The sequence below is a fragment of the Vombatus ursinus genome, unplaced genomic scaffold (assembly GCF_900497805.2).
Source record: "Vombatus ursinus unplaced genomic scaffold, bare-nosed wombat genome assembly UNPS02013931.1, whole genome shotgun sequence".
Taxonomy (NCBI): Eukaryota; Metazoa; Chordata; class Mammalia; order Diprotodontia; family Vombatidae; genus Vombatus; species Vombatus ursinus.
In genome coordinates, this window is record NW_020953709.1 from 339,669 (window position 1) to 351,057 (window position 11,389).

Genomic DNA, 11,389 nt, shown 5'->3' on the forward strand with positions numbered 1-11,389 from the left:
CAGGTTTTACATACATTTTGTTCAACAAATACTTATGGAGCGGTTATGCTTTACAAGGCTCTCACTTAGGAGCTGGGGATACAAGGTCAAAAACAGCCCCTTTCCTCATGGAGTTTCTATTCTGCTGTCAGAGATCTAGGCCAACCCGCTCATTTTACACATGGGAAAGTGGAGGTCCAGAGAGGTTAGTCATAAAAACATCACCAAGGTTCATTAAGCACTCTATGGACATTCATTCTCATTGGCAAAATCACAGACAGTCAAACTGTTATTCAGAGCCTATTATGCTCCAGAACCTTCACAAAGTTGCCCCTTTCAAGGATCAGTACTGTAAGGTAGATAGATAAGTGGGGGTGGGGTACTGCAGGTACTATTCCCATTTTGTAGATGAGAGAACTTGGGCCCTGACAGATGATGTGAGACCCTTAGTCACTGAGTTAGTAAAAACCAAGGTCTCCCTTGTTGGTTCAATTCAATTCAACAAACATTTATTAAGCACCTGCTATGTGCCAGGCACAGTGCTAAGTGCTAGGGATACAAAAAAAAAAGGCATAAGACAGTTCTGCCCTCAAGGAGCTCGCAATCTAATGGGAGAGACGACATGCAAATAAATAGGTCCAAAGCAAGCTATATACAGGATAAATAGGAAATAAGTAAAAGAAGAAAAACATTAGGGAAGGCTTCCTGTAGGATGTGGGAGTTTGGTTGGGACTTAAAAGAAGCCAGGGAGGTCAGTAGTTAGAGTAGAGGAGGGATAGCCTTCCAGGCATGGGGAGCAGCCAGAGAGAATGCCCAGAGCTGAGACCTGGAGATCTTGTTTGTGGAACAGCCAGGAGGCTGGTGTCACTGGACCAAAGAGGACTCTGTGGGGAGTGAAACATCAAAAGACTAGAAAGGGAGGAGGGGCCTAGGTTTTGAAGGGCTTTGAATGCCAAAAGAGAATTTTGTATTTGTTCCTAGAGGCAAGAGGGAGCCACGGAAGTTTAAGTAAGAGGGTGAAATGATCAGATCTTCATTTTAGGAGGATCACTTTAGTGACTGCATGAAGAATGGATTAGAGTGGAGAGAGACTTGAGGTAGGCAGACCCACCTGCAGGCTACTGCAGTAAGCCAGGCGTGAGGTGATGTGGATAGAGGCAGTGTCAGAAAGACAGAAGGGGACGTATTTGAGAAACATTGCAAAGGTGAAGTCTACAGGCCTTGGGAACAGCTCTGATATGGTGGGTGACAGACGTTAAGAACACAGAAAGGAGAACTTGACCAATGGTTGGAGACGGAGGGGTGAGTAAGTGGGGAGTCAAGGGTGACTCCTGGGCTGTGAGCCTGAGGGCCTGGGAGGGAGAGGGACGGGCGGGTGCAGTTTAGGGGAAAGACAATGAGGTTTTTTTTGGGACATATTGAGTTTAAGATGTCTCCTGACATCCAATTCAAGATGTCTGAAAGGCTATTGGCAATGGGCGATTGGAGCAGGAAAGGTAGATGTGAGAATCTTTAGCATAGAGATGGGCATTAAATCCATAGGAGCTACTGATGAGATCCTCAAGTGAAGTAGTTCAGAGGGAGAAAGAGAAGAGGGCCCAGGACAGAACCCTGAAGGACCTCTGAGGGTGTGATCTGGAGGAAAATCCAGCAAAGGAGATGGGAGGGGTGGTCAGAGAGGTAGGAGGAAAACCAGGAGGGAGAGGGGTGTCCCAAAAACCTAGAGAGAAGAGAGAGTGATGAATCACAGTGACAACGGCTGCAGAGACGTCAAGGAGAATGAGGATTGAGAAAAGGCCATTGGATCGGGCTCTCTCCAGTCCACCGAACCCCTCCTCTCCCTTCCCTCCCCCCCACCGTCAGGTTCCACACTTCCTTCCTTAGGTTTTGGCCACCAGTGAGGTAACGTGATTTGGAAGGGACCAGAGATAGGGAGATTGAGGAAAAGAACTTGAAGTCATGGCTGAAGGGAGAGAGAATCAGGAGCTGAGGTGGAGGGGTGGGCACAGGAGGCCCATGGAATTGGGAGAAGAAGAGTTGAGGAAGAGAGAGAAGGAAAGGGGAGAGATCTGAGAAAGAAAGTTTGGAGAAGATGAGGACCAGGAACATGATCGCAAAGTTTGCTGAATCACGATCATTGGATTACGTGTTCAAGAACACTTGGGTGCTCAAATATAGGGTATCATTGAACGTGGTGCAAGGCCCTGAAACTCTGGGGCAATCCTGTATACACAGGAGGTCTGCCGAGTCTGTACGATGGACTGCTCCTGCCAGCCTAGGAGTACCCAACACTACCTGGGAGAATCACACAGGACCTTGGAGACCATCTGGTGTAAGTCTCCTCCTTTTACAAGTGGGGAAACTGAGGCCCAGAGTGGGGAGGGAAATTCTCCATCAGATTCATGGAAGAGGAGCGCTGGAAAAGCCCTTAGGCAGTCTGCCCAATCTCATACAGGGGAAGGGATTACTAAATAACACCACCAATTTTCTCCTTTCCTCGGTGCTTTATGGTTCACAACACACTCCTGGGTTTGCTTTGTCTATATTTTGTATTGATGATCGTCCAGGTCCTTTCCCTGAAAGGAATGTAAGTTTCTTGAAGGCAGGGAAATGTTTCCTTTTCATCTTTGTATCCTCCATGGCCCAGCACAATGCGCTTCATAAAGAAATGCTGGTTGATCGATTGAAGGACATTGTAGAGTAGGTCCCCATTTTACTGATGGGTGAAATTGAGGTCCAGAGAAAAGGGGTAAAATAATGACACAGCCTGGCATTTTGACACTTTCTCTTCAAATCACTTTGATCACAACCACCCACGGAGGCAGACAGAGGGAGTCCCCATTTTCAGAGGGGAAAATTGAGGCTCAAGGAGATTAGTAGGGAGCCCAGGTGGGTGCGAGGGGTGGAAGGGGAGAAATGAGGGAGGCCAGGGCTTGGAGGAGCGGGGTGAGAGAGGACGAGCTGCTCTGAGGGGCACCGGACGGGGTCGGGGGGGGTGGTTTGCATCTCAGGGGTGGGGGTGGAGAAAGCAGGGAGGCCGCGCCACAATTCTCGTCACCACAGCAACGGAGTCGCAGCCGTTGGTCTGCGCACGTGCCGCTAGACGCCAGCGATTGGGGCCAGGCCTCGTCCCGCCCCTTGGCCTCTCGGGCCCCGCCCCTCGCGCGGCGTCTCCTCCAATCGCTGGGCCCCATTCCTGGGCCGGGCCGCTCGGCCCCGCCCCCTGCGGCAGTACAAAGGCGGGGCCGCGGCCGGGGGCGGAGCTTCCGCGCGAGGTGGAAGTCTTCTCTCGGCGTTGCCGGGGCAGCGACAGAGGCCGGTGAGTGAAGAAGGTGGCGGGGCCCCGCCGGCCGGCGTGGTTTCCATGGTGACCCGGTTAGGTAGGGGGCTGGCCGGCCGCAGAGGCCTCGGCGTGGGGAGCGGATCGGCGGGCCTCCGGGGGCGGGAGGGAGGCCGCAGCCCCCCGGCCTCGGGCTCCCCCCCGGCCTCGGGCTCCCCCCACGACGCTTACCTTACACAGCCATTGTGAGGCCCGGATCGGGGCGTCGTTGGGCCGGGGCCGGGCGCCTGAGCCTTGCGGGAGGGGACGCGGGGGAGGAATGTCCGCTGTGCCCATCCCCCCTGGGCTGCTGCGGCGCCTGGGCCTGGTTATCGTCGAGGTAGAGCCACTGAAGCGGGGCGGGGGCGGGGGCGCCAGCAGGCTCGAGAGGTAGATGCGGCAAACTGAGGCTCGACCAGACTTGTTCGGGTGGGCCCCCGAGGGCAGTCGCGTAGTCCCGGAGTGGGGGCCCTCCTCGCTGCAGATCGGCGTGGGCAGGGCTGCCCCCCACCCAAGGCACGGGGCGGGGGTGGGGGTCTGCAATGAGGGCGCTTGCGTTGCAACAGCAGCCTCGGGTTCGAGTCCCCAGCCCTGCCTCTTCCTAGCTGGGTCACCTGAGGAAAGTCCCATAACCCCGGTGGGCAAGGGGCGGGGAGGCCTGAAATAGATTTCCTTTCATCTGAAACGGGTTGGACTAGGTTCCCTCGAAAGGCCCTTTCCTGTTGTGACCCCGTGACCTCCGTCCCTGGGCTACTGAGATCTTATTTATTAGTAGGAGGGTCCCGAGGGTCCCGGTGTTCATCCTCCCTCCCCTTTGCTCCAGCGTTTTCAGGGTACCAAGTGCTTTTTTCACAAAAAACCCTGTGAGGCAGGTAGTGAGGGTGTTGTCGACTCCCCGAGGTTCGGAAAGGATAACGCAGGTAGCTGGCATCTGCCCCTGCCTGGGTCCTCAAACCTTGGATCCGGTGCCCTTCCCAGGACATTGGCGCCGCCTCTCTTATTACAGATGAGAGGAGAGAGGTTGAGTTTTCTGAATGCAAGATGATAAGGTTTTAGGACTTAGAGCCTGGAAGAGGCCTTAGAGATCACCTGTTTCCCCTCACTTGAAACAGAAGCAAAGAGGCCCCGGGACATTACGCAGCCACCTAAGTTCCCGTCGTCGCAGAGCCCAACCCTCTATCCTCAGACCCTCTGCACAGCTTCCACTCTCTGCTGTCCTGTCAGCTTCCCAGCTGCGCAGCAGACAGAAGGATCTCATTTTTCTGATCCTTCCTCCCTCATTCCAGGAATTCGGAGCTTCTGGCATTTAGAGCTGGATTTAGACCTTTAAGGTCATCTAGGCCAAAGCACTCGTTTTACAGAGGGAAAAGCTGAGTTTGCCCAAATTCACGTAGGTATTGCATAACAGAGCTCTGGCAGCTTTTGAAGCACTTTGTCCACAATAAATACTACCAGGTAAGAAGTACAAGGATTGCCCCATTTTTCAGGTAAGGAAATGAAAGTTTAGAGACATAAGGGAACCTGCCTTAGGGTCACACACTAGGGGCCCACAATTACCTCCACCCTTCTAGGACCAGCATGGGTGGGTGGGGGAATCTGTGAGCGCCCAGACCTCGATGCTCCTCGGAGCTGCTCTAGACACTTTCTGTTATGCTGTCCATGCTCATGGTTGACTGTCTCTATGAAACATCAAAGGGATGAGTAGGGAAGGTTTATTCCATCCCCACCCCCGCTTCCAGATCAAATTTCTCTGAATTGGGGATATAGGAGATTATTGGCATTCAGCTCGTGACTTGCAATTAAATAAGTGTCTTACCATGTTTCCTGGGTTAGACAAAAAAAGAAATTACAATAAGCACATGAGCAGGGACCCTGGGGCTGGGGTGGGGGGGGGCGCGGCGGCGCCTCCCCTCTGTCACACTTGGGAAGCTTCAGATAAGAGGCACACAGGATGGGCGGGCAAGAGTAGGCTGCAACTGGGTGTCCTTAGACAGAATGTACCCACAGTAATCAGATTAGGAATGTCTTGAGCACTAATTACGTTGGGTGGATGTTAAGGGAGATAAAATTTAGGATAAAACTTGTCCCTGGTGGCTCACAGACTGATAAGGGAGAAGCTGAACACAGAGCCAGTGGGGCTATAGAGCACACAGTAGGACCAGCGCTTAGTTGGATGTGTTTGGTGGGAAGAAAGAAGGCTGACACCTGACCTTTCCCATCTTTCTTATTTGGATCGTGGGAAAAATGCTTTGTAACCCTAAAGCTCAATGCAAATAGAATTTAAAAAATGATCATAGCTGGGGCTGTGGGTATGGGAATGGAGTATAGACAGAGTAGTTGAGTCATACTAAAGCAGGGGTGGATCTGTCTGGCTGTCCCCAGGGCCCTGAAGCCAGTCCAGCCACCTTGCCTCCACAGAGAAGGAGCCATTCTTCCCTCTTTACCTTATTCTAGGAACTGCTGCCTGCGTTGTCCCATGGCCAGGGGCAGCATCCAGGTGACAGAGCAAATCGGACAAGGCAGCCTGACACCTGGGCCTAGGCAGGGCCTGGCTGCCCCTCCCCTGCTCTCTCCATGGCCAGTGACCCAGTGCCAGCCCTGCTCTGGGCCCAGGAGGTGGGCCACATGGTGGTGGGCCGCACCCGGAAGCTGCTGCTGCAGTTTGGAATTTTATTCTGCACCATCCTCCTCCTCCTCTGGACATCTGTCTTCCTGTATGGCTCCTTCTACTATTCCTACATGCCCACAGTCAGCTACCTCAGCCCAGTCCACATTTCTTACAGGTGAGAGGTTCCCTGCTGCCAGCTGCCTGACAGAGAGCTGCTCTCTTTCCCCCAGGGCTGGTACGAGACTGGGCTGGGGTGTTTAGGGAAGGCTGGGGGACAGCCTCAGCTCATCCAAACTATCAAAAGATGCTGGCTGACCTCTTTGGAACTGCTGCCTCTCAGGGCCCCCATGAACTTTGCAACCTCCATGGCATTTCTTTTATTTCAAACTATGTACTTCTTTAAAGTTTTGTCGATGATGGCTTTTGATTTTTCTATTATAGTCACTTCTGGAAATTCCCCTACCTACAATTCTTGGAGGTGAACTTTCCCTTGTAACAAAGAAAAACATTTAAGTACAAATACCCAATACAGTGACCCAATGTTAAGTGACTTTGTGTTCTGGTAGTCCCTTGCTCCCCTGCCAAAAGGAGAAAGACAGGTTTCCATATCTGTTCTATGGGGCGCACCATGTTTTACGATAGCCCTTTCCACCCACACCCCTGCCAGTAAGCCCTTATTCGTTCATCCCATATTCAGGGAATATAATCTAAAGCAACCCAACTTGGGATCGTAGAAACCTCCCTCAACTCTTCTTGCTGGGGGTGCCTTTCCTTCCCTCTTTTGGGACCCTTTTACTCTATCTCCCCCCTTTTTCCTACCCTGCTCATTCTCAATTCCAGGGACTTCACTCTTATTACTCATCCCAGAACCAGATGTGGGTGGCAGCAGTGGCACTGTTTTCCTTCTCTCGGATACAGTGAGCACCATCTTGTACTAGACAAGATGGGAGTGGGGGTGAGATGCTGACATCTTGTGTACTGTAAAGAAGGCTGGACCCCCACGGGGTCAGTGGCGGTGATAAGGTAAATGATGTACCTTCATTCCCACTCTAGGACAGACTGTGGTTCTGCTGGGCCTGTTCTCTGCTCCTTTCCTGTTGCCAACGTCTCCTTGGTTAAAGGTGGACGTGATCGGGTGAGTAGGGGAAAGGGGTGGGAGAGACAAGCTGGGGAAGCTGGGAGTGGGAGCTCCGGGAAAAGAGGCTGCTGCTTTGGGGACTGGGCAGGTGAGAGGAGGCGGAATTAGGGGAAGGGATAAGGAGAGTCTCCTTCTTGGAAGGATTCAGCTCGCCTGTCTGTGACCATTGTTAAGTGCACAGGTAGTTTTTTCTTAGTAATGACATAAATCACTGGACTGAGGGGGCATCCACCCAAGTGTCCATGGGATTCAAGGGTAAAATGGTGAAACTGACGGCCAAGTTATGAAGCTTGTCAGAAATGGCAGCTGGGTCAAAGGGCTCGGCAGACGTCGCCGTGCCTCCAGAGGACAGTCAAGAAACTGCAGGCCAGTCAGTCCCCTTCGAGAGCTGGGCAGCTGGTGGGATCAGGAAACACCTAAGCAAAGGAGAACTAGACTCAGAAAAAGGCAACGAGGTTCCCATTAGTAGTATTCTCTGCAGAGGCAGAGCTACATCTTGGACAACGTGTTCCATTTGGGTGTCCTAGGACCTGGGTTTGAGGCCTGCTTCTGCCTCTTGTGTGACATAGATGAGTCACATCACCTCAGGTGTGCTCCTCACTGCTGGCCTCATAAGGCCCTTCCAGCTCCCAATCTATGCTGCTGATGAGTGGGCGTAATGTATTTAGGCCTTCAAAAAGCCTTTGGCAAGTTTTTATAACAAAGGCTTAAAAAATGGGGCAACGTGAATGTTTGATCACGCATGGGCGACTTGCTTAGAAAGAGGCTAAATATCAGAGAATATTTCTACCAAAGGGGAAAGGGGAAAGCCATGGGATCTTCCCAAGACTTTCTGTGCCAGGAGCCATCCTAATTCATGATTGTTTAAATGAGAGTTAGGGTTAGAAGCAACTGGTGGCTTAGTGGATGGAGTCCCAGTCCTGGAGTCAGAAAACCTGAGTTCAGAGCCAGACTTAGACACTAGCTGTGTGACCTTGGGCAAGTCACTTTACCTCTGTCTGCCTTGTTTCCTCAGCTATAAAATGGAGATGATAATAACAGCACTTACCTCTCAGCGTGGTTGTGAGGATCAGATGAGATTTATATTTGTAAAGTGGTTAGCACAATACCAGTCACATAGTAGGTGCTTAATAAATGCTTATTCCTTCCCTTCCCTACATAAATGAGATTTGAAAGATGCATATGCAGCGAAGTATTCAGATTCGTAGGAGCCAGTTGGTTCTTGTGGGTAGTAAAATGCCAAGATGATAAATTTTGATTTTGCCAGATAAGGGGACAGGAGTGGGCAGGTGAATTTCAGTTTCCTGTGTTACTTGAGGTAACAGGTGCTTCTTTGAATGACCCCTCCCCTTCAGCTGCAGTAGTCTGTACCTGAACTAGGAGAGGTTCCCAGAGTGGTGGTTATGGCCCTTGGGGACAGGGGAATCACTCTTTCCCAAGGTCAGCTTCATCTTTGGAGAAGGGCAGCCCAGGTGATCTCTGTAGAGTTGTCTGGGTATGACCTAGAAAGGTGAGGTTTTGTCAAGCTGAAGTGATGCCTGAGAGGAGATGCTGGACAGATTGTGGGGAGCCCTTTATGACAGTACCTGGCTCCTGAGTGCTTGCTGGGCACCCCACACAGAATCAGCTCAGGGCCGAGACAACAGAGAATGAGGAAAGATGCCGCTTATCCCCGAGCCTGTGGCATTCAGTTTAGTCAGCATTGATCCAGTGGGAGACAAGTCCCTCAGTCCTGCAGCCCAGCCCAGAATGTAATGAAGTATGTGTGTCACAGACCTGGGAGTGCTAGGAAGGCCACTGGGCCAAAGGAGCCTCGGCAGAGAAAGCTTGAGGAAGGAGGGGGAGTCTCAAAGTGGGCTGGATGAGCAAGGACGGGCTGGGGGTCTTCCTGCTCTTCTTTCTGCCAAGATCAAAGGCCCAAACTTGGTCCCAAGATGCTGACATCTGGTCATTTCCAGTGATACTCTTGGAAACCTCAGAAGACCAGAGTGACACACATTAAAGGAAACAGTGACCTTGTGGATTTCATCATCCCAAGAGTTAATAGGATCAGCTAAAGATGGGCTCCTCCCTGGGCTTTTATTGAGCTGGAGGTACCAGAGGTGCCCAGGATGATCAGAGCAGAGCTGTAAACTTCGGAGCTGAAGCAAGGGCAACCATGATCTCCTAGAATAGGAAACCCCCTGAGTGCCTGGCTGAATAAGTCAGGTGCGATCATTCTTACAAATGGTACCAGGGAGGAGGGGGACTGGAGAAGAGCTTTTTAGGGATGAGACAATAGTGCTTCCTGAAAAGGGAACTGCTTGCTGGCTGTTGGTTAATTAATGATAAAAATGTGTCAAGCTGGTTCCAGGAGGATGGTCTCTTTAGCACACGTAGGCCTTAGTCACAGATGACCCATTTGGCAATGTGGGAGTTTGCTTTCCAAGAAGGGGAGTCACTGATGTGCAACAGTCTTTAAAAAGGAAGTGAGGCCCAGCGTGAGAAGTGTGACCAGGATTCTGGCCCAGGGAAGGTGGATGAGCGAAGGGAGTGTTTGGGCCCAGGGAGTCTGGGGCTCTGGGGAAGGTAGTTAGTCAGAAGGAGGACACACAGAGGAGTGTACACACACACACACACGCACACACACATACACATACACACACTTGGAATGTTTCTTATGCTGTCAGACTCAGTGGCCATGTTGCTTGGATTTACTCAATTGTGTTTGGTTTTTTTTTTTTTAATTCTTTGTTACAAATAATGGCTCACTAGTAGGTGGGGGGAGATAAATTCAGAAGTGAAAGTGAAGAAAAAGTGATGAAAAAGCAAAAGATAGTAATAAAAAGAGGCATTTGAGCTGAGCTTGGGGCTGGGAAGAGGGCTGATGTGACATCCCCCCCAAATGTGGTGCAGGTGTTGATGTATGGACAGCCATACCGAATTTCCCTGGAGCTGGAGATGCCCGAGTCCCCAGTGAACCAGGAGCTGGGCATGTTCATGGTCACCATTGCTTGCTACACCCGAGGCGGACGAGTCATTTCCTCTTCCGCCCGTTCCGTGAGTCTTGTGGGGGAGGTGTGGAAGGCAATCCAGCCACAGGAACCTTTGGAGGGAGGGTCTTTGGCACGGAACTAAAAGTTCAGGGCTCTTAGATGGGGTTTGGGGTGGGATGGGATGCGTGCCCTTGGCTGAAGCAGCAGCTTTGAGACTGGCCCTGACTTTAAGGAGCTCTTGATCCAACGGGATAATGAGACAACCTGACCTAGACCGTCTTATCCCTAGCATCTAGCAACAGTGACTTAGAGTGCATCTGTTCAATTTGATTGTCAGCCTCCACTTGATCTAAGGATCAGAGGTTCTTAGTGTTCCATTTGTGTGTCCTGGACCCCTTCCCAGAATCCTGTTTTGAAGTGCATTATATTGAAGGAAAGGTGTAATTTTTTCCCCCATCCAATTTCATGGCCCCTCTGAAATCAACTCAAAGACCATGAGATCCAGGTTAAGAATCCCTGACCAGGGATCATTCAGATTACAATGGGGGCAGGGGGAGGACAGATTTTGGGGGCTAAAATAGTGGGTTTGGTCCTGGAAGCCTTCCAGAAAATGGGATCTTGTAAAAAAAAGGAATGTGCATGCGTGATGCAGAGCCTGGTGGGCAGGTGGGTCGGGAGTGAGGTCCCGGCTGGGGAGAAGCTCGGGAACAGACCGTACTGACGAGAACCTGAGAGAAAGGGCCGGGCAGGAGTGGGTGGGGTGGGGCCAACATGTGAGCCATCTCGGCTTCCCTGGGCAGCTCACATCTCCTCTCTGGCCCTCACAGGCCATGCTGCATTACCGTTCGACGCTGCTGCAACTGCTGGACACCCTTGTCTTCTCGGGCCTCTTCTTATGTGGCTTTGCAGAGCAAAAGCAGCTCCTGGAGGTGGAATTGTATGCAGACTACAGGGAAGACTCGGTGAGGTTGGGGGGCCCTGAAATCAGGGTCTAGTAGGAACTTGGGGAGCCCTGACCCCTTCTGCTGAAAGGTAGCACTCATTAAGCAGGGCTACTGTGGAAAGACAGGGAGGGTTGGGAGTGGCTGAGCACTGGAGGAGAGGAGAGACAGAAGGAGAGTGAAGAGGGACAGAAAGAGAAGAGAGAGGGAGAGACAGAGAAGAGAGATAGAAGAGAGATGGAGAGAGAGAATGAAAAGAGACAGAAGAGAGAAAGAGATGGAAAGTGAAGATAAAGATGAGGAGAAGAAGAGATGAGAGAGGGAGAGACAGGAGAGATGGAAAGTGAAGAAAGAGGTGGAGAGAGAGACAGAGATGAGAGACAGAGGGAGAGACAGAAGAGAGAGATGGAAAGTGAAGAAAGAGGTGGA

At 51.5% G+C, this 11,389-nt stretch overlaps 1 protein-coding gene across 2 annotated transcripts in view; it reads left to right on the plus strand.

The window, feature by feature from the left end:
* The first annotated feature begins 3,228 nt into the window (after positions 1–3,228).
* BSCL2 (BSCL2, seipin lipid droplet biogenesis associated) overlaps positions 3,229–11,389 on the plus strand; it is a 10,636-nt gene continuing 2,475 nt past the window's right edge. Inside the window, exons 1-5 of one of the 2 annotated variants that reach the window (XM_027858810.1) lie at positions 3,229–3,298; positions 5,753–6,081; positions 6,960–7,041; positions 9,940–10,083; positions 10,847–10,981. In XM_027858810.1, coding sequence (XP_027714611.1) covers positions 5,873–6,081; positions 6,960–7,041; positions 9,940–10,083; positions 10,847–10,981 — 570 coding nt within the window. In that variant the 5' untranslated portion in view covers positions 3,229–3,298; positions 5,753–5,872. Of the gene's footprint in view, positions 3,360–5,752; positions 6,082–6,959; positions 7,042–9,939; positions 10,084–10,846; positions 10,982–11,389 lie in introns of both variants that reach the window. The other variant, XM_027858811.1, reaches the window with a different exon arrangement.